The sequence below is a fragment of the Trichophyton rubrum genome (assembly GCF_000151425.1).
Source record: "Trichophyton rubrum CBS 118892 genomic scaffold supercont2.10, whole genome shotgun sequence".
Taxonomy (NCBI): Eukaryota; Fungi; Ascomycota; class Eurotiomycetes; order Onygenales; family Arthrodermataceae; genus Trichophyton; species Trichophyton rubrum.
In genome coordinates this window covers 371,149-391,561 of record NW_003456419.1, presented here as the reverse complement: position 1 = coordinate 391,561, position 20,413 = coordinate 371,149, and the positions used below count along the sequence as shown (strand labels likewise).

The 20,413-nt window shown below is 48.3% G+C and overlaps 7 protein-coding genes across 9 annotated transcripts; 3 read left to right on the top strand and 4 right to left on the bottom strand.

Moving 5' to 3' along the window:
- The first annotated feature begins 83 nt into the window (after positions 1–83).
- Positions 84–1,874, top strand: TERG_07507 (thioredoxin reductase). Of its 2 annotated transcripts, XM_003231840.2 has the most exons (3): positions 84–472; positions 555–1,454; positions 1,525–1,874. In XM_003231840.2, the coding sequence occupies exons 1-3, from the start codon at positions 451–453 to the stop codon at positions 1,641–1,643; spliced, it is 1,041 nt and encodes a 346-aa protein (XP_003231888.1). In that variant the 5' UTR covers positions 84–450; the 3' UTR covers positions 1,644–1,874. The 2 variants fall into 2 exon arrangements, with proteins under 2 accessions (XP_003231888.1, XP_047607255.1); XM_047750400.1 differs by having other exon boundaries at positions 555–1,874.
- Positions 1,875–1,968: 94 nt separating this feature from the next.
- Positions 1,969–5,486, bottom strand: TERG_07506 (uncharacterized protein). The gene has a single exon (XM_003231839.2). It carries the CDS (start codon positions 5,347–5,349, stop codon positions 2,128–2,130), a length of 3,222 nt encoding a protein of 1,073 aa, XP_003231887.2. The 5' UTR covers positions 5,350–5,486; the 3' UTR covers positions 1,969–2,127.
- Positions 5,487–5,495: 9 nt separating this feature from the next.
- On the bottom strand, positions 5,496–7,535 carry TERG_07505 (uncharacterized protein). 2 transcript variants are annotated; one of them, XM_003231838.2, is made up of 3 exons: positions 6,624–7,535; positions 6,120–6,539; positions 5,496–6,052 (listed from the first exon to the last, which is right to left on the bottom strand). In XM_003231838.2, the coding sequence occupies exons 1-3, from the start codon at positions 7,139–7,141 to the stop codon at positions 5,740–5,742; spliced, it is 1,251 nt and encodes a 416-aa protein (XP_003231886.1). In that variant the 5' UTR covers positions 7,142–7,535; the 3' UTR covers positions 5,496–5,739. The 2 variants fall into 2 exon arrangements, with proteins under 2 accessions (XP_003231886.1, XP_047607254.1); XM_047750399.1 differs by having other exon boundaries at positions 5,496–6,539.
- A 2,827-nt stretch (positions 7,536–10,362) lies between these two features.
- On the top strand, positions 10,363–11,427 carry TERG_07504 (uncharacterized protein; the record flags this gene model as incomplete). The annotated part of the gene is made up of 1 exon (XM_003231837.1): positions 10,363–11,427. The coding sequence occupies one exon, from the start codon at positions 10,363–10,365 to the stop codon at positions 11,425–11,427; it is 1,065 nt and encodes a 354-aa protein (XP_003231885.1).
- Positions 11,428–12,279: 852 nt separating this feature from the next.
- Positions 12,280–13,949, top strand: TERG_07503 (phosphoribosylaminoimidazolecarboxamide formyltransferase/IMP cyclohydrolase; the record flags this gene model as incomplete). Its single annotated transcript, XM_003231836.2, has 2 exons — positions 12,280–13,734; positions 13,794–13,949. 2 exons carry the CDS (start codon positions 12,280–12,282, stop codon positions 13,947–13,949), a joined length of 1,611 nt encoding a protein of 536 aa, XP_003231884.2.
- Positions 13,950–14,265: 316 nt separating this feature from the next.
- On the bottom strand, positions 14,266–15,593 carry TERG_07502 (uncharacterized protein; the record flags this gene model as incomplete). Its single annotated transcript, XM_003231835.2, has 3 exons — positions 14,266–14,684; positions 14,753–14,978; positions 15,030–15,593. 3 exons carry the CDS (start codon positions 15,591–15,593, stop codon positions 14,266–14,268), a joined length of 1,209 nt encoding a protein of 402 aa, XP_003231883.2.
- Positions 15,594–17,974: 2,381 nt separating this feature from the next.
- On the bottom strand, positions 17,975–19,048 carry TERG_07501 (uncharacterized protein; the record flags this gene model as incomplete). Its single annotated transcript, XM_003231834.2, has 1 exon — positions 17,975–19,048. The coding sequence occupies one exon, from the start codon at positions 19,046–19,048 to the stop codon at positions 17,975–17,977; it is 1,074 nt and encodes a 357-aa protein (XP_003231882.2).
- Between the last annotated feature and the right edge of the window lie 1,365 nt (positions 19,049–20,413).

Genomic DNA, 20,413 nt, shown 5'->3' with positions numbered 1-20,413 from the left:
CTGAAACCCATATCACGTGACCTGCGACAATATCCGGCGTTTCTTTTTCTCTTGATTGGTAATTTCGAACGTTCGAATTTCTAAGACCGCGAGCTCCAGCAGACTCAAGACCGTCAACACCAGCATCGATTGCGCTCGCCGGCCGCTGGTTACGGAAGCGCAAATGTCAGCCTGCCCGGCTAGTGTCTGCCCCGGTCTTCTTCGCCAGCGTCCAGATTGCCTCTCACAGTCTCCACCGCGCAAACCCTGCGGCCACCGCTTCGTCTTCTCGCTGCTAGAAGAGCCTTTAAAAGCACCACCGCCACCCTGTTTCCCTCATTCTTTCGCAGATTCCCCTTCACTTCAGTCCAATCTAGCGTTGGACTCTCTTTGGCCGCCGTAACCTCCGTCCAGCAGCGAACATCCGCCTCCCACCCTTCCTCCGCGTTTAAAACTCCAATATCAAGCAGAATGGCTCACTCCAAGGTCGTCAGTAAGTGGGCTAGGACACATCCCCCCGCCTCTCCCCAGCTTATAGGAATTCAATCGGGATGGGACTAATGAACGAACGACAGTCATCGGCTCCGGCCCTGCCGCACACACCGCCGCCATCTACCTCTCCAGAGCTGAGTTGAAGCCGGTTATGTACGAGGGTATGCTTGCTGGTGGCACCGCTGCCGGCGGTCAGCTCACCACCACCACCGAGGTCGAGAACTTCCCGGGTTTCCCCGAGGGTATCACCGGCCCGGAGCTCATGGACAACATGCGCAAGCAGTCTGCCCGATTCGGCACTGAGATTATCACCGAGACCATCTCCAGAGTTGACCTCTCCTCTCGTCCATTCAAGATCTGGAAGGAGTACGCTGATGGTCCCGATGCCCCTCCTACCCGCACTGCCGATGCCATAATCATGGCTACCGGTGCCAACGCTAAGCGTCTGAACCTGGCCGGTGAGGAGAAGTACTGGCAGAACGGTGTCAGTGCCTGTGCTGTCTGCGACGGTGCCGTTCCAATCTTCCGTAACAAGCCACTCTTCGTCATTGGTGGTGGTGACTCCGCCGCTGAGGAGGCCATGTTCTTGACCAAGTACGGCAGCAGCGTCACTGTCCTCGTCCGAAAGGACCATCTCAGAGCCTCCAAGACCATGGCCACTCGTCTTCTCAACCACGCCAAGGTCGAGGTCAAGTTTAACACTGTTGCCACTGAGATTACCGGTGAAGCTGCGGATGGCGGTCTGATGACCCACTTGAAGATCAAGAACGTCGTTACTGGCGCTGAGGAGGTTGTTCCTGCTAACGGTCTCTTCTATGCCGTCGGCCATGAGCCCGCCACCAAGATCGTCAAGGACCAGGTTGAGTGTGATGCGGAGGGATACATTGCTACCAAGCCCGGAACCAGCTTCACCAGCGTACTAGGTGTCTTTGCTGCAGGTGACGTCCAGGACAAGCGATACCGACAGGCCATTACCAGTGCAGGTATGCATTCTCACTTGTTCACCAGCAAATTTTCACCATAAAAACCCGTTGCTAATATGTAATTCTTTAGGTTCTGGTTGTATTGCAGCTCTTGAGGCTGAGAAGTACATCTCCGAACTCGAGAGTGAAGCAGAGCCTGCTGCTGCCCATGAAGCTGCTATCAAAGAAGATACCAACCCTCAGCTTTAAATGTGCTTTTCTGCGTTGAAGCCCTCATGACATGATTGCATTGATACATTTCCTTTTAGATTTCACACTTATTATGTAGATATCCCTGTTCTTTATAGACAGATGCTTGTGTTATTCAAAATCCTGCATTGTCCATCCCGCCAATGAGCCATTTGCATCTGTAAAATACCTGGATTCCTCAATACAGCACGTAGGATCTGTGTTACTATTCTATTTTCCCAAGGACCCCATAATTATATCCATGGCAATGCTCCGTATTATTTAATTAATACTTGGAGAATAAATAAATAGATAATGTACACTTGGTCAAATAAATCAAACGCTCCGCCCAGTTTCCATCCGTGCATGTTCCCCCACAGTGAACAATGTCCAGGCTCGTAACTCCTATATCTTTTTGCCACGGTAGAAAAACTCCATTAATGCTGACTAGTTGAAAAGGCCGGAAAGGTATGTACAGCAAGAGAGGAAATGCTGCATCTAATCATCACAACCTCCTCACCTTCTGCCTGCCATCCTGTATCCCATTAGCAGGAAAGTTATCCCGCATATTTTGTGCAAAAATCTCAAACGGATTCTCAGCACACCATTTATCCTTGATCTCATATGTTCGTCGTTCCCATTCGACTATCCTATCTTTCCACTTTGCAAAGTCCTCTTCATTCGTTTTTCGATGAACCTCCATCTGGTCTAGATACGGCTTCTTGATCTCATCGCTTGCATCACGCCACATTTGGCCAAGCGCTTGTCGGATTTCATCCCGAGGAGCCTTTGCGTTTTCTTTCCCTGTAGCTTTGATCTTGGCATTGTCACATTCAGTCTTGCAAATATACCAGTAATCTTTCTGATATAGGAGGAAAGGGTTCAGCGCAAGTTTGCGTGGCCGAGGTTCTGCAGGGCCTAACTCGGAAATTATGGCTGCCCACATAGCATCGTCGTATGCTTTTCGTAATACATCTTCAGATGCATGCGCAAGAGGCGCAGAGGGTGATTCGTCGGCTGGACCGTTAGGATCAGACACAGCCTTTCGTTTCTTCTGCGGAGAGGCAGAGGTTGGAGTCGTTGGCATGGAAGCGTTATTTGAAGCTCTGTTCTTTGCTGGTACAAGAGGGGATGGGATGTCAATCGGGCCAAGGAATGAGTCAATAACTTCGCTAGCTGCGCGAAGGCCGGAGAGAAATGCCCCATGGACAGTTGCTGGGTGAGTTCCGCAAGTTGCCTCGCCGGCGAAGTATAGATTACCAATTGACTTGGCCATTGCATCGTAATCGCCGGGTAATGCCTCAGCCGCTACATATGAGTAGCTTCCCTGCGCAAACCTATCCTGCCCCCATCTCGTGACGATAGTCTCGAGGGGATCGGGAACCGTCTTGTCTTTGAAGATATTCCTTAACTGTGCGGTGACTCCGTTTATGATTTCCTGATCAGATAGTTTTTCAGCTTCGTGGGCTGATTCTCCTGCCATAAGGGCAATGAGCATGGGTAATCCACAAGTCGCCATGCAGTTCCAGAAAAGATAGAATTGTCCCCGATTAGCACGGTAGTCATCTTGAGACATGCTGTTTTCAACGGTTGGCTCTCTTAGCAGGCCAAACATATCTCTTTGCATATCCCAGAAAGGCTCCTTAAAGACAAGGATGACTTTGTTTAGCAAGCCGAAACCAAGGCGTTTGATCGCATTGGCTTTCCATTCCGGAAGTGGCGGGTTAAAAGCCACAGACGACCCTTTCAGAACACCAAGGGGAGCCGTAAATATCACCTTGTCAGCGTAAATGGTTTCTCCATCTTCACACTCAACTCGAGTTTTCTCATTCGATGTCGAATCAGCGTTGTACCATATTTTGGACACAATCTTTTTCGTACGGACATCCAGCTTTGACGGGAGAGACCATAGTCCTCGTGGTAACTGCTGGTAACCACCGACAACCTGAGCGTGTTCTCCTTCGAACTCATTCCCCATATCTTGATCCCAGCCGGAGAGACTGAGCTTCCCAACACTAGCAGCGTTGGCGTATTCGAGATTCGCAAAATGCCAGTTGAGTAATCTCATATCTTGGGGAGTAAGGTCGAGAAGCCTCTGGTACTGGTTGATTGCATCATCCATCACTGCGCCTAAATTCTGTGTGCTGGATGCATTGGCAATTTCATCGAGAGATAAAGAATCAGCAGGAGAAACATCCTGGCGTAACTTCCAACCCATTGCTTGACAGGTTGTCGCGGCAGAATGCTCTTTTGTAGGTTGAAGTTCTGAAAGAGCTGGGCCAGCTGCTGGTTTGATATCTGTCGTCTTGTGCCCAACACCTCGTCGTAGTCTGGCGGCTGGTAACAGTGTCCCCGTGATCCCGGAAGTTGCTGCATCCTCATACTCTCTTATTGTAATCCCATCATCAGCAGATGTGTCTCTACCAGAGTCAATTAACTCCCTATCTCCTTCGGCTGTAGGTGTGACGACCGATTTATGACGATATGCCCCTGATCTATCCAATATATCGTTATATAGCTTTTCGGTCATTGAATCTCTCATTTCATCGACAGGAAGCCCATTTGTGTCATAAATTGTTGAGATATCACGGAGCAAGTGGTAGCGCAGGGCGAGCTGGGCGCGTATGATCGGATCTAAGGGGTTACCATGGTCAAATCCAACGATAATATGTGCTCCCATTTCTGCGGTAGGGCGAAGTCCCTGTGGCAATTCGTTCGCCTCTAAGCTTCGTAAAGGATGAGAGTATATTCTGCCGCCTATTCGTTTCCGGCCTTCAAGCAGGATTAACTTGGGGGCTACTGAATCGCCATAGTAATGTTGAAAAAGCCCCTGTAGTTGCCTGGCACACCCCAATCCAGCCATACCGGCTCCTACTATCACAATTGTAGGACCGTCTTTCCGACGCCCACGTTTCTGAGATGGGCATTTAGGTATATCAATGCATCCGAAATTTATATACCCATTACGGACAAGCCAGTTATATGCAACTGATGCGAGAGGCATCCATCGAGAATCCTTCGCACAACCTAGCGCCTCGTCTTCGGTGACGCTGAGCATCGGGTTGCGTGACCATAGACGTAATATACCGTTCCGAATATTGAGGTATGCGGTGACATGTATATGGCACAAGTGGTCCTGCAGCAACTCCTGCTCGCCCTTGTGAAGAGCGTATGGATTTAGTCTAGAAATATATGCCGATTCCACACATTGCTGCCCATATACGGCAGATGGGATGCGTGTAGGTATGGAAGACCTCGGCTTGACCCTGTGTGATAGAGCAGCGTAGTCTGTCGCCTCCCTCTCAAGGGATAAAGGAAAGGCTGGCGCGGTTTGTTTTAACTGCGCATCTGGTGCTGGAGAACAAGCAGAATGTAATAGCGACGATACTGATGTCGAAGGCGTCGATCCACTGGGAGGCGCATCATGGCCGTCTCCTTCACTTCCCCCCGGCCCGGTTTCCTTCGATAGCTCACTGACGCCGGTAGAACTAGATAATGAAGAAGGAATCGATGAGAACAGCGACGAAGTCTTGCTGTCTGATGCATTCGAGTCCTGGCTCCCTTCTTTTCCCCTTGGTGCGATATCTGCGCCGGCTGCGATGTCCTCCCCTGATGGGCGTGGCAATGCGGCCACGGGTGCTGTTTCCATGCTGTCCGCAGGTTCAGCCGGCACATCCCTATCCTGCTCATCCGCATCAGGATCCTGAACATGCAGAGCGTCGTCCATGGTGCGGTGCCAGGGGCATAGAGCGGCTTTGGTGTTGCGACGTAGCGGTTTGTCGATTTGCAGCAAGAAAAAAGGTCGATGTCGTCCTTGGTGGAGAAACCTTAATTCTAATCTCTTTATCAATGTCACTTTTTCCATGCGATCATGAAGGCATTAACTGCGCCGTGAAGACAGTCATCGACAGAACTGCACGGATGGAATTAGTGACCTGGATGGAGATTGTGCAGATATTTATTATCCTCAATCCACCCGGCTATAAATTAAGTATCCAACTCTCTACCTCGTAACTCCTGTCGAATCTATACACCAGTAGCAATACCATCGTAGAAATCAAGGCATATACAAGTTAACGATATCTTTTCATGAGAAGCAACAAGAGGCCATATGTTTCTATCTCGAGTCCACATGGCGGTGCAGCTTATACGTCTCATCTTTATCATCCCCGTCTCCGTCAGCAAAGATATCCGACTCGTTGTCCGTAAAATCGTGATAACTTGGATCGAGCGCAACATTATCATCATCAATGTCGATGGCTACAGCATCGTCAACACCAACTGCCTCTTCTTCATCTCTTGCGAGGGAGCTAGCATTTGGATCATCGGAAAACACACCTGGCGAAGCTGTCGTTGGTCGATTATTGGGGGTTGGACCACGGAGGTTGGCGCGCTCCTCAGCCTCAAGCTGTTTAGCACGGGCAAGAGTGCTAATAACCGCGGAATTGTTAGCAATAGTTGGGTTTGCTGAAGAGAACAAAAATATGAAACACATACCGTTTGTAGATGTACCAGCCTGTGAAGACACCGGCTGCAACGCTCACAAGAATACTAATAATGTTGACTGCCTTGGAGCCGGTACTCATTTCTCCCCCATCCTCCGACAATATTCTGAGCCTACTTCCAATAAAGGTCGGGACAAGAAACTTTGGTGAGATGATGGCCGTTGCAAGGCCGTACATGAGCGGACTCACGGTTGGGAAAGTCGAAACTGCGCCGTTGCATAGTGAGTATGGCAAGGGACATAAACGAATCATGCATAATAGCTTTAAGCCATCATACTTAAGGGTCAACGATAAAGCAGCAAATCGTTTGTCATGCTTCATAAGTCTTTGTACAAACTTGGACAAGACGGTGCGAGAGACATAAAACGAGCATGTTGACCCGATTACGGTAGCAGATGCATATATTGCCCATCTATTAAGTAGTAATAATAACAATAACAGTGTTAGATCAATAAACTGTCCTCAGAAAATAGTAGATAAACGAGCAAATACGTACCCTTTCCATACACCGAATATGAAGCCGGACACAGTTCCAACCGTCGACCACCCCACCATTGGAGGAAAAGACATCAAGAATGTACAAAGCCACAAAATAAAGTAGGCCAGGGGTGCATTCTCCCAATCTTTCGCAACAGGGCCTAACCATGCGAATATCTGGCCCGTAACGGCCATGAATCCTAGCCCAAGGGCAATCACACAAAGTCCAGCAATTACACTCCCAATCTTCTGTAGTATGGTCATCTTTCCAAATGTTTCCGATACCCGCTGGTATGATCTTCCAATCCGGTCGATCGCCCTATCACGGAAGCCTGTTGGATCTGACGTAGCGGAAGGCATACCAAATAGAGAGCTCCGTCTCCTGTCTCTGCCTAAGCCGGTATGCGGTCGACTCCACGGCGGGTGAACCGAACCCAACGAGGGAGAAGGCGAAGGCGAAGGAGAAGGAGAAGACCGTTCGCCTGCCATGAGGGGTGCCGTGAGGGTCTCCGGCGTCGAGTTATGTGCTGCAGTCATGTTTCTGGGAATTGAGCCGGCTGCTTCGGGAGAGCGAGCGAGGCAGGAGATCCGGTAGGGAGGAGAAGGAGATAAATAATCTCGCTTCAGCGCATCATTCCCAGCGTGACGCGTACTTCTATATCTCCAGTTCGTCGCAGGAGTCGCCAGCGTTCAGGTCTTTTGTCGATTCGTATTACGAATTCAAGATTCAGCTTCGGGGCTTTTGTCGCTGCCTGGTCCGGTTGTTAGGGAGGCGGTTGGTATGTAGTCATATAACGAGCCAGAGCGAGGATCCCTACTCCGACACAAAGAATGGAATAATTCGCAACCTTTGCTCTCTGTATCGCGCCCACTTGCGCACACACTGATGGCTTCGTGGTGTTTCTTTTCTGCTCTTTTTCTGGTTTCAAGCGCCCAAACGATCGTCAGCCAAAGGCCCAGCGAGGCTTGGAGATCCTTCGGGCGCTCGAGGCTTCGCGCTTGATCGGTCTTGGCGCGCTATAAATAAAATTAAGCTTGTATAACACTCGAGAAGAGACTCTGACCATGTCGACGACCTCGATTTTGATGTCAATTGTTGATGTCGATGTTGCTGATTCAGACCCGAAGACGGCTGGAATTAAGCTGGCCGGCAGAAGGATAACTACTGGACAATTTCGTCCAGGTGCCCTCCGGCATAGTAGGTGATCTCATACTGGCAATGGGCACTGGCACTGGCTCGACGGATCCCTATCATAACACAGCAGCAAGCATTGAAGCCACTCAGGAAAGCCCATTTCGTTGTTTTATACTGACAATAAATTTGCTGTAGGAGGACTACTGCATTTTATAAACCTGGATAATCTTCATTTTTATTTTATTTTTTGGACCGCAGCATGGTGGAATCAAATTTAACTAACTACTCGATGGCTGAAGCCCCATCAGGCGACATGCTCTGGGTCCCTCTGACGATAACATCACTCAAAACGTATTCATAATACGCCTTCATCGTAAGGTTGTATGCTTTCTGTATACTAGGTCGAGTGATAAATCTATGAAGGGCCAAACCTCAGGAACCTGGGTAAATAACAGACGAGGTTAAGATGCAGTGAAAACAGCCCAAGTCGTCCCGAGACCCTACTAAGCCCAAGGAACAATACACGATATCATTTTGAAAATGAAGATAGTACCCATATAACTGGTGTACACTCGGTGTTAGAAAATATGGAAAATTTGCACCACCATTTATCGACCAGGAAGCACAGATTAGCTGAACCGTGCCAGCCAGAGTTTACAGGCTGATTGGCCATGTGAGATGGGAAATCTTGTACCTCTCGCTTCGCGGATTCGCTTAAGTATACAGCTGCATCCCTTCCGATATTCCCGGCAGCGGCAGATTGACACTGCACGCATGAATGGCTCACGTTCGGGGAGTTCGGGATCCAACCTAAGCCTAACGCATTGCCCTTGGTTTGGTTTATGCAATCGACATATAAAGTCGCTAACTACGCGGATCATCGCCGGCGCAGGCCACACTTGAGCATACCCTCATTTGAAAGACTCGCAGATAACCGCAGTCTTGTTGTTTACTTTCCCACGGCAACACCGGACTCATCAGCCATGATGCGACGGAGCTAAGAGCCATTGGGTGCAGGCCGAGCAAACCCTCCGAGTACTTCCACCTCTTCGCTTCCAGGGGCTGCGAAGGTGATGTGACTTCAGCTGACAGTCCAAGGTTCCACAGCAGCTGATATATCCTGTGTTTGATTCTGGGCGGTATTGTGATGCTGTGACTCCTTCAGAGAGGGTGCAAGTACAAATAGTTACATTAAAGGAGGGGTTGAAAGAGTATAATTGAGTTCAGCCCTGGCTATAAGGAGTCTGTATGCTCGGCACCCCCTGTAATAATGGATGAGTTACGATATTATGCTTTCCAGGTCCTGGGAAATATATACACTACTTTCAATTAGACTCGGCCTTCGAGTCCAGGGAATCAAATTACCTTTTACTTCATGTCATTCTCACTCTAAATAACATGCTCCCATCCATCCATTTTCCAGCCAGGGACGGGGGTGGAAAAGCATCTCTGATTTGATGTGTTTCGCTAAAGAGTTGAATAATCACATTCAGTTGGCCGTTATTCAAATAGCGGGGAAATAAAAAGAACGGGCGAACGGGGTACTTCCACGGTACGACAAGCTTATCGTTGGCACTTGGTAATATGTGAGTGTAGCAGCTGCAGCTTGGGCGAACATGGTGTCTGTAGATCATGGCATGGTGGCTATCACCCCTTTCTTTGTTACCAATAACCCAGCGGGTAAGGGCTACCCGAAGTTGAACATGTTTTACTCGTACTGAGTGTCTTGGTGTCAGGCTGGAGCTCAAGCTGGGTTTCTGGTTGTTATACCAGTTTTATAACCGCAGGGTAAAATAGTTATTTGAGGTAGTGGTAAGATTGTGGGTCACATAACTTGTTAGAACTCCCCGCGGAAACCTGCCTTCATCTTGGAAATACTGCTCCAATTGAAAACATATACTTTTCTAAAGAACACCTAGTAAGCAATTTACTCACTAGAAAATAGCCTCTCCATGCAGCAGGGTGACATGAGTTTTGTGATACCCGGAGAAGATAGATTTGCTGGCAGAAGACAGGAGGGCCTAGACAGATTTCAAAAATCTAGATGATGACAATATCATATGGACTTGTAATGCATATATACCCTCACATTGCGCTATATATGCATCGGCTATACCGTTCAGTTTGACTTCAGGCACGTTGAGCCAGCAGCAATCACTCTTTTAGGGGATAATAAGCGATAAATCCAAAGCCAGATAGGAATGAACTGCAAGAAGACTGCTAGAGGCATGAACCTATCGTCTTAGACCCCGGATCCAAAGGCTCCTCAGGCATCTGTCGGGCAGCACAGGGAGAATCCCTGGCGTAGTCTCACCTTGGGAAAGATGGCTGAAAAGTTGAAAAGTAACCCCGAGATTACCAACCTGGCCGGTCCTCCTTGTAACGAGGGAGCACAGCGGGGCTTAAATACTGCAATCGCTGCCCGCAACTGAGGTTATCCCTTTCCTAGGCTTCAAGCTCCTGAGGGAAGACTGCATTACCTTTATACACCTGCCAGCAAGTTCATCCCCTACCCTGATACCACCTTAATAGGCTAGTGTCCTTGTGGTGGGCTCTGACATTATCTTAGATAACTGCCAACTATCCAGAAAGGGTATACGAGTCATAGCAAAAAGCCATCAAGATGCGTCTTGGAAAGGCTGCGGAGAACGCTCTCCCACTACTGAACCAGATTGCTGCTTCAGCCATCTCTTGGTCATCAGGAAGAATTGATGTCTTCGGCCTTGGGACGAACAATGGCTTATATCATAAATGGTGGAACGGCGCCTGGGGTCCATCTACCACTGGATGGGAATATTTAGGCGGTGTTTTCTCTGCCGAGCCAACTTCCGTCTCCTGGGGTGAGAATAGAATTGACATATTCGGACTCGGAACCGATAACCAAATGTACCATAAATACTGGGACGGACAAGCCTGGGGCCCTTCACAGACTGGATATGAAGCCCTTGGTGGAGTATTCAGCAGTGAGCCAACTGCCATTTCATGGGGAGAAAACCGCCTTGACATCTTTGGACTTGGAACAGACAATGCTTGCTATCATAAATCGTGGAACGGACAAGCCTGGGGGCCATCTCAGACCGGTTGGGAAAACCTCGGGGGTGTGTTCGTCAGCAAGCCTGCGGCTGTCTCTTGGGGAGCTAACCGAATTGACCTATTTGGAATTGGAACTGACAACCAAATGTATCACAAATGGTGGGACGGATCCAGATGGGGCCCTTCAGCTTCCGGCTGGGAGGCACTTGGCGGAGTATTCAACAGCTATCCTGTTGTGGTCTCTTGGTCTGAGAACCGTCTCGACATATTCGGTATCGGAACAAACAACGGACTTTTCCATAAGTGGTGGGACGGACAAGCCTGGGGCCCATCTCAGCTAGGATGGGAGGATCTTGGAGGTGTTTTGAGTAGCCCTCCATCTGCCGTTGCTTGGGGTGCAAACCGTCTAGATATTTTCGGCACAGGAACTGATAATCAGATGTATCACAAATGGTGGGATGGCTCACGATGGGGTGGATGGGAAGCCCTTGGCGGTGTTTTCAGCAGTGGCCCATCAACCTGCTCCTGGGCAAGTGGCCGTTTGGATATCTTCGGGCTTGGGACCAACAATGCAATGTACCACAAATCCTGGAGTGGGCGATGGGGGCCATCACAAACAGGCTGGGAGAACCTTGGAGGCGTTTTCAACCATTAGTGACGTCGATAGTATGCCACCTGGTATATCTTATTTCCTGTCACCAGACATGCCATGGACAAGTGCCCATGCTGGTGATAAATATGGCCACACTCCTTCCCACTCAAGGTTTTCAGATGTTTTCTCCTCACCGATACTCTCGTTTAAAGTGTTCAGCACCAATGATATATAATAACCAGTAGCCTAATAATAAGCTTGCTTCACACCCTGCTATAAGGACAGTACAAGCAATCCATAACAGCATTGCTATATTTGCGATAACTCCAGGTGGGATGTTGTTATTGACATCGTGTGTGGGGCTCCGAGCCACCAATCAGAGGAGCAACTACGCGCCAAGATATTCAAATTGCGAGTTGTTTAAACCTAAAATAAACTTAGAACTTCGCGGAATAAGCGCGCATATTAGCGGGGTCGTCGACATCTCGTCAGATCATCCCATCCCAGGGTTTTTTTCTCTCTTCCTCTCTTCTTCTGTTCCAGTCAATTGAAAGGCCATCTTCGTGTCCTTCGTTACAATGGCAGAGCAAAAGTCAGGTAAGTCCTCTTACCCGTTACGATAAGGCGAGGAGACAGATCGGGTTTGCACATGTAGCTAATTAAGAGTCACAACTTTGGCTCCACGCATAGCTATTCTATCTGTATACGACAAGACGGGTCTGCTGGACCTAGCCAAGGGCCTTGTCGAGCAGAATGTCCGTATTGTAGCTTCTGGAGGCACGGCTAAGATGATCAGAGATGCTGGCATTGCCGTTGAGTGAGTCTACATCTGGTGAAAATGGAAGGTGAAAAAAAGCCTTATCTGACACTGGGGCTGTTGGTAGTGACGTTTCGTCGATAACGAAAGCCCCAGAGATGCTGGGTGGCCGTGTGAAGACCCTCCACCCAGCTGTTCATGGTGGTATCCTGGCACGCGACATCGAATCCGACAAGCAAGACCTTGCCAACCAGAAGATTGCGAAGGTGGACTTCGTCGTGTGCAACCTGTACCCTTTCAAGGACACTGTCGCAAAGCCCGATGTGACCGTTGAAGGTGCAGTAGAGGAGATTGACATTGGAGGAGTGACTCTGTTGCGTGCAGCAGCAAAGAACCATGCTCGCGTGACTATTCTAAGCGATCCTTCGGACTATAACAACTTCTTGAAGGAGCTGGCCAGCGGCGGCGTGACCGAGGAAACTCGAAAGTTGTATGCTCTGAAGGCCTTCGAGCATACGGCTGACTACGACGAGGCCATCTCTGGGTTTTTCAGGAAGAAGTATGCTGGTGAGGGGTCACAGTATATCCAGCTGCGTTACGGAGCCAACCCCCACCAGGCCCCTGCATCTGCCTTTATGAGGAATGGCAAACTCCCGTTTAAGGTATTGAACGGAGCACCCGGATACATCAACTTGCTTGACTGCTTGAATGCCTGGCCACTGGTCAAGGAGTTGAAGCAGGCCCTTGGATACCCTGCTGCAGCTAGCTTTAAACACGTCTCGCCTGCGGGAGCTGCCATTGGAGTACCCCTGAATGAGAAGGAGAAACAGGCATACATGGTCGATGACATCCAGGGGATTGATGAATCAGGTCTGGCACAGGCATATGCTCGTGCACGAGGTGCTGACCGGATGTCCAGCTTCGGAGATGTCATTGCCCTGTCTGATGTGGTTGACGTTCCTACCGCAAAGATCATCTCTCGTGAGGTATCAGACGGCGTGGTTGCCGCCGGATACTTCCCCGAGGCCCTTGAGATTCTGTCCAAGAAGAAGGGCGGCAAATACCTTCTCCTGCAGATGGACGAGAACTACACTCCCCCCGACGAAGAGACCCGATCTGTCTACGGTGTGCAGCTCTCCCAGCGCCGAAATGATGCCAACGTCTCCCCAAAGACCACATTCAACAAGATCGTTACGCCCAAGGACATGAGCTCACTACCCGAGGGAGCACTAAGAGACCTGACCGTTGCGACAATTGCGTTGAAATACACGCAGTCCAACTCCGTCTGCTATGCCGTCAATGGACAAGTAGTTGGTCTAGGTGCGGGCCAGCAGAGCCGAATTCACTGCACCCGTCTGGCGGGCGACAAGACGGATAACTGGTGGATGAGATTCCACGAGCGAACACTTGGTATCAAATGGAAGGCTGGCGTCAAGCGGGCAGACAAGAGCAATGCAATTGATATGCTGTGCTCCGGCCAGATACCACGCTCCGACGTCGAGAAGGCGGATTATGAGCGTGTGTTTGAGGAGGTTCCCGCTCCTTTTACCTCGGAGGAGCGCGAGGCATGGCTGCAGAAGCTTACTGAAGTCGCCATCTCTTCTGACGCTTTCGTATGCCCCTCTTTCCTTTCTGCGTGTTTTGAAATGAAAGCTAACGAGTATAACTGTAGTTCCCATTCATTGACAATGTTTTCCGCGCCGCCCGATCCGGCGTCAAGTACATGGCCGCACCGAGCGGCAGCCAGAACGACGGCCCAGTGTTCGAAACTGCTGAGAAGCTTGGAATTGTTTTTGTTGAGCAGCGCATCCGCTTGTTCCACCACTAAGTCTAGCGCGCCTCCTTAACTAGTTATCCATAGTTACCCTTACCAACAGGGGGAAAAAAAAAAGTAAAACATAAAAAAAAAAAAACGAAGTCACATCAAATGAAAAATGGTGCCCGAAATCGACTTTGCTCTAAACCTCTATTTTGGCCTGTAATTCAAACAAAACTCCTCCCTCCGTGCCTAGTCCTGATTAACGGGGCAGGGTGCTGAGCATGGTTCCAGGGTATAAATGCTGCCCTAAATGCGAAAAATGTTAAGACAAAACCAACCACCTTCAGTCTGGATGCATACTGCTACCGTCTCTAATATCGGATTTCTATCGGTGAGCCCAGCCGTTGGCTACAAGAACTTGCATTTCATTAATAAGGCAGAAGGAGCCAGCCTCCGTGTCTCCAAGGCCTTCTCTTTGGTACTGGGATAGTCGTTTCCGAACTGTATACTCTGTAAACCATGGAGTTGTGAACCATCGCAAGATCCGGTTTTTCCATAGACCGCTAAGAATAGAAGAGGTCGAAAGCCATGACATTTTCTCTGGGTTAACTGCAGTATACGCAGGGATATTGTATCCCACCCGCACGTTTGGGTTTAGCCATACACCCTTGTTGTCTGACAAGGGGTTATCTGCGTGAATCAAGCAGCATTCCGATCCTTCAAGGTGTGACTTTGCAAGGCCATCGGAGATACCTCTGAATTTCAATGGAGGATTCTGGTAAAAGGGAGAAGAGTCCATCGCCACTGAATAATGCAGTATTAGCTTGGATTTCACACAAGACACTGTTACATTGGGTGATGAAATCACTAACCTGCTCCATTCCAGCAACTCTTTACAGGGATAGGTTCGCTATACTTGATCGCCCGTCGGGATACCCGGGATCTAAAGTAAGGCCATGTTTGCATGAGCTGGTCGTGGCCTTCAGAATCCCGAAGAGCAAATGTGTCGTAGAATTTTGGAGGTTTTGAGAAGTCAAGAGAACATGCTGCTGCAAATCTACCTCCTCTAGTTGATAGCAGTCTGCGGATATCCAAAGTCTATAGGTACGTTAGTAGGTAAGAAACGGATATAGGAGGAGAGATCCTCACATTAAACACCACATCATTCAAGAATAGAACTTTGTCAAAAACAATGCCAGCCTCCTTCAATTCATACAGCGGTTCCATGACTGAGTTGCGCAAGTTGGCGAGGTATGGTATCCGACGCAGCTCAGTCTGGCCAGTCGGAGTTTCAATCCAGCCCGAGCTAGCAGGGGGCTTGCTAATTTCATCGAGATGCGTTGTATCATTGAGCAGTATTCTTCTCGGGATATTATTTTGAGCAAGCACTGCGTCCAGATAACGTAGCTGGCCCTTTGAGTCGTCCCAGCTACCGCTTTCATGAAGACTGACAAAGACGTTATCTCGACCGATGGCCTGGACCAATTCAACAAGGGCAGGTATCCATGCTTCCCTCAGTATTTTTTCGTTGTTCCAATGTATCCCAGTGATGTATATCTTCTCGTCTCCCAGCGAACCAGGCTCAGACCGGAGCTGGTAGACGAGAGCCTGCTCGACCCAGAGAACTTCAGCAAAGCTCCATAGAATGGCCACTAAGGCCATGGCGACCGGGAGCCGGCGCAGCCTCCTGTAGAAGTACCGGGACAGCCTCATGGTGGTCGCGTGAGCCGCATCGATCGTGATTGCGAAGCCCGCCTTGTGCAATGTACAAGATAGACTCGGCAAGATCGAAACCGGGGCTGAGTATCACACCTCGCCGTTATCCAAACATGTAATCCACTGGCCGGCGATGTCACGATGTCTCTTTGCCCTGAAGGACTTGTTAGCTAACTATTAGTTAGGGAGGATACGCAACACGTGACAAGGTTTCCAAGAGCCGTAGGTGCGACGGAGATCGCAGAACAGCAAAAACATCGTTAACCAACTCATGAAGAGGATACGCGCATGTTTCGAATAACTTTCCCGATGTTATACGAATGGGCTACATCTGCTACATACGTCCCCAACAGCGCTTCCTGAAAATTCGGAACCCCAGGGTCGTTCGCTTCATGTTTCCGTTTCCACGCGTTGAGTCCTAGGGGATTAACTGCCCTGCTGGTTTCCAGGGCAGCTCAGGGGCTTCCGCTAGTAATTCGTGTGACTACCTGCCTACGAGAAGTCAGGCCAACTAGCTGATTATCCAGAATCAGTAGTCAAGCCAGAATGAAGCCATACTGGCGGTTACTCGGATGATTTTAACGTTGATGTTGATAATTATGTCATTATACCTTCTCAATAGTTATATTGCCGAAACCGAGAAACTATGTAATGATACCTCACTTGCACAGAAGTTGGATATTATGCGAGGTACTGAGAGCATTTATATCCTATATCGAGCAACAAGGCTAGAATCCAAACAGATTCTCATCCTCTTTATACCCCCATTTTGTCAAAGCAGGCAACACAGCTTTCTGTATCATTGCAGGCGGCCCGCAGAGTAGAGAGACGTTCTTCTTACCTGGTTCAAAAGAATGCTTCCTGATGATGTCGTCGTTGACATGACCTTTTAGCCCCTTCCAGTCGCTGCTGGGATTAGAAAGGACGTGCACGATTTCAAATTGATCTCCATGTTTCTGAGAGAACTCATCCAGATCTTGTCGTAGCAGGATATCATTTTCCGTCTTATTTCCATCTATGACTCTAATCTTCGTCTTGTCATTGCCGTTTCTTAGGATTTTTGTGATCACCTGGTAGCCAGGAGTGACCCCAGATCCGCCCAGTATGAGGGAGACGTTGTCGAAATTATACTCTTTGCCATCGACACTGAAACAGCCGTTACCGTGATACCTTATTTCGCCTGACGGGCCCTTAACTTCAATTTCTTCACCGTCACGGAGACAGTCAAGGATGTTACTCATTGTACCACCTGGCTGGTCTTTATTTGGGAAGTACGTCTTCACAACCAGGTCAAATGTCCCATCATACTCCTCATTTAAGATAGGATGGACAGGGGTATAGGGGCGAACAACAAGGCTATCCTTGAAATGGAACCCAACTTGGACGTGCTGGCCAGTTTCTAGACCAAGCTCTGTCGCTTGAGATGGAAGATTAAACGTATACCTCCTAGTATCTGCGGAGAGGGCCTTTTTCGAGACAAGCCTGGCTTGAACCCACCTAAAGGTTGACTATTAATATAAAAGGTCCCGACGTAGGTGTGTGATAGGTCATACCTATGATTATCTAAGGCAACCTTAGAGTCTCTATCTCTCAACTTCAGCCGTTCATTTTTCTTCTGTTCCGTGTCTTTCATCATATGATCCATTGCTTTCTGCGTGACCTTCCCTAGAATGCATTCTATATGCCATTAGAAGCGAGCCCTAGGAATACACACCTCGGTCGTTGGGAGGGGAAATACCCTTGAGCTTATCTTGGGCATAATTGTCATGTATGCTGCCGAATTCCTCCGTCGTATCCCAATGCACAATCCCAGCATGAGCCATGATTGCTCCTTTACCACCTGGGTGCCAGCTGAGGACTTTCGTGGCATCGTACACATTACCATTTACAACGATCCAACAGTCAGTCTCCGTATGATGTTTTTCAATCTCTTGTCGAGTAAATTGTTTCTCAGGCGAACTCGCATTGCGTTTAATCTCTTCCATCTGCTCCTCTGTGGACGGTTTTCTCCAGCCACTCGTCCCACTCCCTGCGTCAACAGGGTGCCGGAAGAGAATATATGCTTCTTCATTTTCTGGGCTATCAAATATCTCCGGCTTCACTTCATACCAACAATTGTTCATCATTCTGTCAAGCTGTCAGTATATATGACAATAAACGAAGCAAAGAGTTCTGAAGGGACATTTGCTTTGCTCACCCTGCGATATTCCACACTGGCTCTCGAGGTTGCGTGTTCTTGTGTGAATCAAATGCTCGAACTAGGATACTTTGAGCACGGATAAGCTTAGTTATGTCTAAGTCGATATGCCAGTGCAACCAGGTCCAGAACTTTTTGCCATGTCGAATTGGGTTATCCGGGTACTATTTAATTATGAATATTAGCTGTTGATATCTATAAAAGAAGAGGGAAAGGGGCTCACTTTGCGAGAACAGTACAGCCAAGTCTCTCCACCGTTTAGACTAATCTCTACCTTATCAATCTCGTCTCCGCTTCCACTGTAGGCAAACCCCATGACCCTATACATCGTTCCCTTTTTGACGTCAACTAGGTCAATTTTTTCACCCTGAGCTGGTTTCACGATGATAGAATTCAGCATCTGCTCGTTACATATAGTGCTAGGATGATGGTACATCAATTGTGCTATCTCGGATTCCGTGTCCGTTATAAAACTTGGAAGCTGCCTATTGTCGTAGATATGATAATGGCTATTATTCTCATTTTCAGTTATCCATACTTTGGCCAGCCACTTGATAGATCGTGCTCCCACCCAACCAGGGAGTATTAATCGCAGAGGGTAACCATGATCCGGTGGAATGGGATGATCATTCATTTCGTACGCAAGCATCACATCATTGATAGGATCCATGACATATTCAAGTGGGACACAGGTGGCATACTTGCCTTCACTAAGTTCGTCTGCTCCCTCATAGTTTACCCATAGCCTTTCATTGGGTTTCTTCTTCATAAGATTTTCAACCCCTGCGTCCAATAGAACATCGCGAAGGAGAACTCCCTTCCAGTACGAACAGCTCGCAGAGGCACCGGTGAAATTGAACGCTCGAGTTCTTTTGATCATATTCAGTTCTTTTCTGCGACTCCCGTCACAGGCCAGGAAGACGGGTATATTAACACTCTCGAAGGACTGCTTAAGGTTATCCATCGAATAAATCACATGTTTGTCAGTAGTAACCTCTAGTTCATGGTTCTCCCATAGTAGATGTGGAACGGCTCCGTGGTTGCGGACATAATGAATGGGGGAAGGGGTAATAATTCCAGCTTCAAAAAGAGTAGTGAGGTCGGGTTCCGCATTCATCGGATGCTTGCCTGTCAAGCGTATCAATTTGTCACTACGAGGAATCCAATTGTCTGGAGAAAACTGATCCGTTTCATCAATTTTCTCAGGAGTCTCATCACGAATTGGACAGCTCCCCTTCCCATCATTAACCTGCATAGACGAACGGTACTGTTGTTCATGCCGTAAGAACTCTAAGAGAGCCTCTTCTTCCGATGTAGGTTTTAACTTCTCTTTCTCTGGCTCTCTTTTGCCTGCCTCAGCCACCTTTCCCTTTTCCTCGGACTCCGTCTTCCGGTTTATAGGCCATGGTTGGCCATACTTAATGAAGCTCTCTGTGGTATGGAGAACATATCGCCAGTAGTCAGGATGCACCTCAGGTCGTTCCAAATGGAAATCCTGCCTATAATTAGTCCCAATTAAATGCCAACAAGGTCAACCCGGTGCTAGCATGACATAAAGCTGAGTGTTGTTATAAAACCTTTTGGTCGATCATAATGTCACGAACGGTGACCAGTTCTCCCCTGGCTACTTTCTCACGTAGCTCTTGGATTTTTTCATCTACTTCCTCGAGCTCATCATGATACTCATCCCCTCTGTGGGTTACGCCCATGAACCGAGCATCACGACCTCGAGTCCCAACACGGTGACTATGTGTTCGCGTCCAGTCGGGCTCGTTGAGTATTTCGAGGTCAGAAGCCCCTGGATGTTTGGTTGACGGCATTGTGTCTCTCAGGTAGCATAAAGCTCTGTAGGAGATCCTTATAACCGATAGCTTTCCGTCTTTCCCACTTCGAGTGATTTCACTGCTCTGGCTTTCGGGACACTCGGCTTGATATTTATATAAACATGTCTACGTCATAGATGGCACAGCAACCTTCTGTTGACGGCACGTTCACGCTCATTGGCTGGAATAGCGAGTAAATAAGATTAAGAAAGCTTGTTTGTTGGGTTGCTAAAATTAGCTATTTAACAGCCTCTCATTGGCTGCTTTCCCTTGGATCCAGGATCCAGCTAATAAAAAGTTAATAATTCAGCCAATCATGGCCTTTTTCAGTTTCAACCTCAAAACTCCCCCAGTTGGATTTTTGAACAGAAACCACCCAATATTTTGTACTTCGACTGCAAAGATCAACTGTCATACCCTTTCAAGGAAGATACACTAGAGCTATGACTATAAATTCATCGATATAAACCCTCTTCTGTGTATCAAGTATTTTTTAATGCCCTGTGCCCTTTCTTTAAGTCCCAGGAAAGGCTCTGCCTCAATGCCGCGGTTAAGCAACGTACGTTCTGAACCCCAGATCGACTAGTTATTGAACCAAGCCAAAGATTCTTTGTGCTCGGAGACTTTCCCTCGATGGCCAATAAGCAATGACATTTAGCGAATATTGTGTCGATAAATTATTTGATATGTGAGCACATTGTATAGGCTTGCAGACTTGATAGTATAACGGAACGCTGGATATCAAAAACATTGGTAGCCTGGCTTCACAGTGGGGTAACAAGTTAATAAAGTGTTAT

What these genes read in the sequence shown, in the direction of transcription:
- TERG_07507 (XM_003231840.2), top strand. Translation starts at nt 451, where the DNA reads ATGGCTCACTCCAAGGTCGTCA. An exon ending in GGCTCACTCCAAGGTCGTCA is followed by an intron (nt 473 to 554) that starts GTAAGTGGGCTA and finishes AACGAACGACAG; the next exon opens with TCATCGGCTCCGGCCCTGCC. An exon ending in ACAGGCCATTACCAGTGCAG is followed by an intron (nt 1,455 to 1,524) that starts GTATGCATTCTC and finishes GTAATTCTTTAG; the next exon opens with GTTCTGGTTGTATTGCAGCT.
- TERG_07506 (XM_003231839.2), bottom strand. Translation starts at nt 5,349, where the DNA reads ATGGACGACGCTCTGCATGTTCAGGATCCTGATGCGGATGAGCAGGAT.
- TERG_07505 (XM_003231838.2), bottom strand. Translation starts at nt 7,141, where the DNA reads ATGACTGCAGCACATAACTCGACGCCGGAGACCCTCACGGCACCCCTC. An exon ending in ATATTCGGTGTATGGAAAGG is followed by an intron (nt 6,540 to 6,623) that starts GTACGTATTTGC and finishes ACTACTTAATAG; the next exon opens with ATGGGCAATATATGCATCTG. An exon ending in GGCTGGTACATCTACAAACG is followed by an intron (nt 6,053 to 6,119) that starts GTATGTGTTTCA and finishes CGCGGTTATTAG; the next exon opens with CACTCTTGCCCGTGCTAAAC.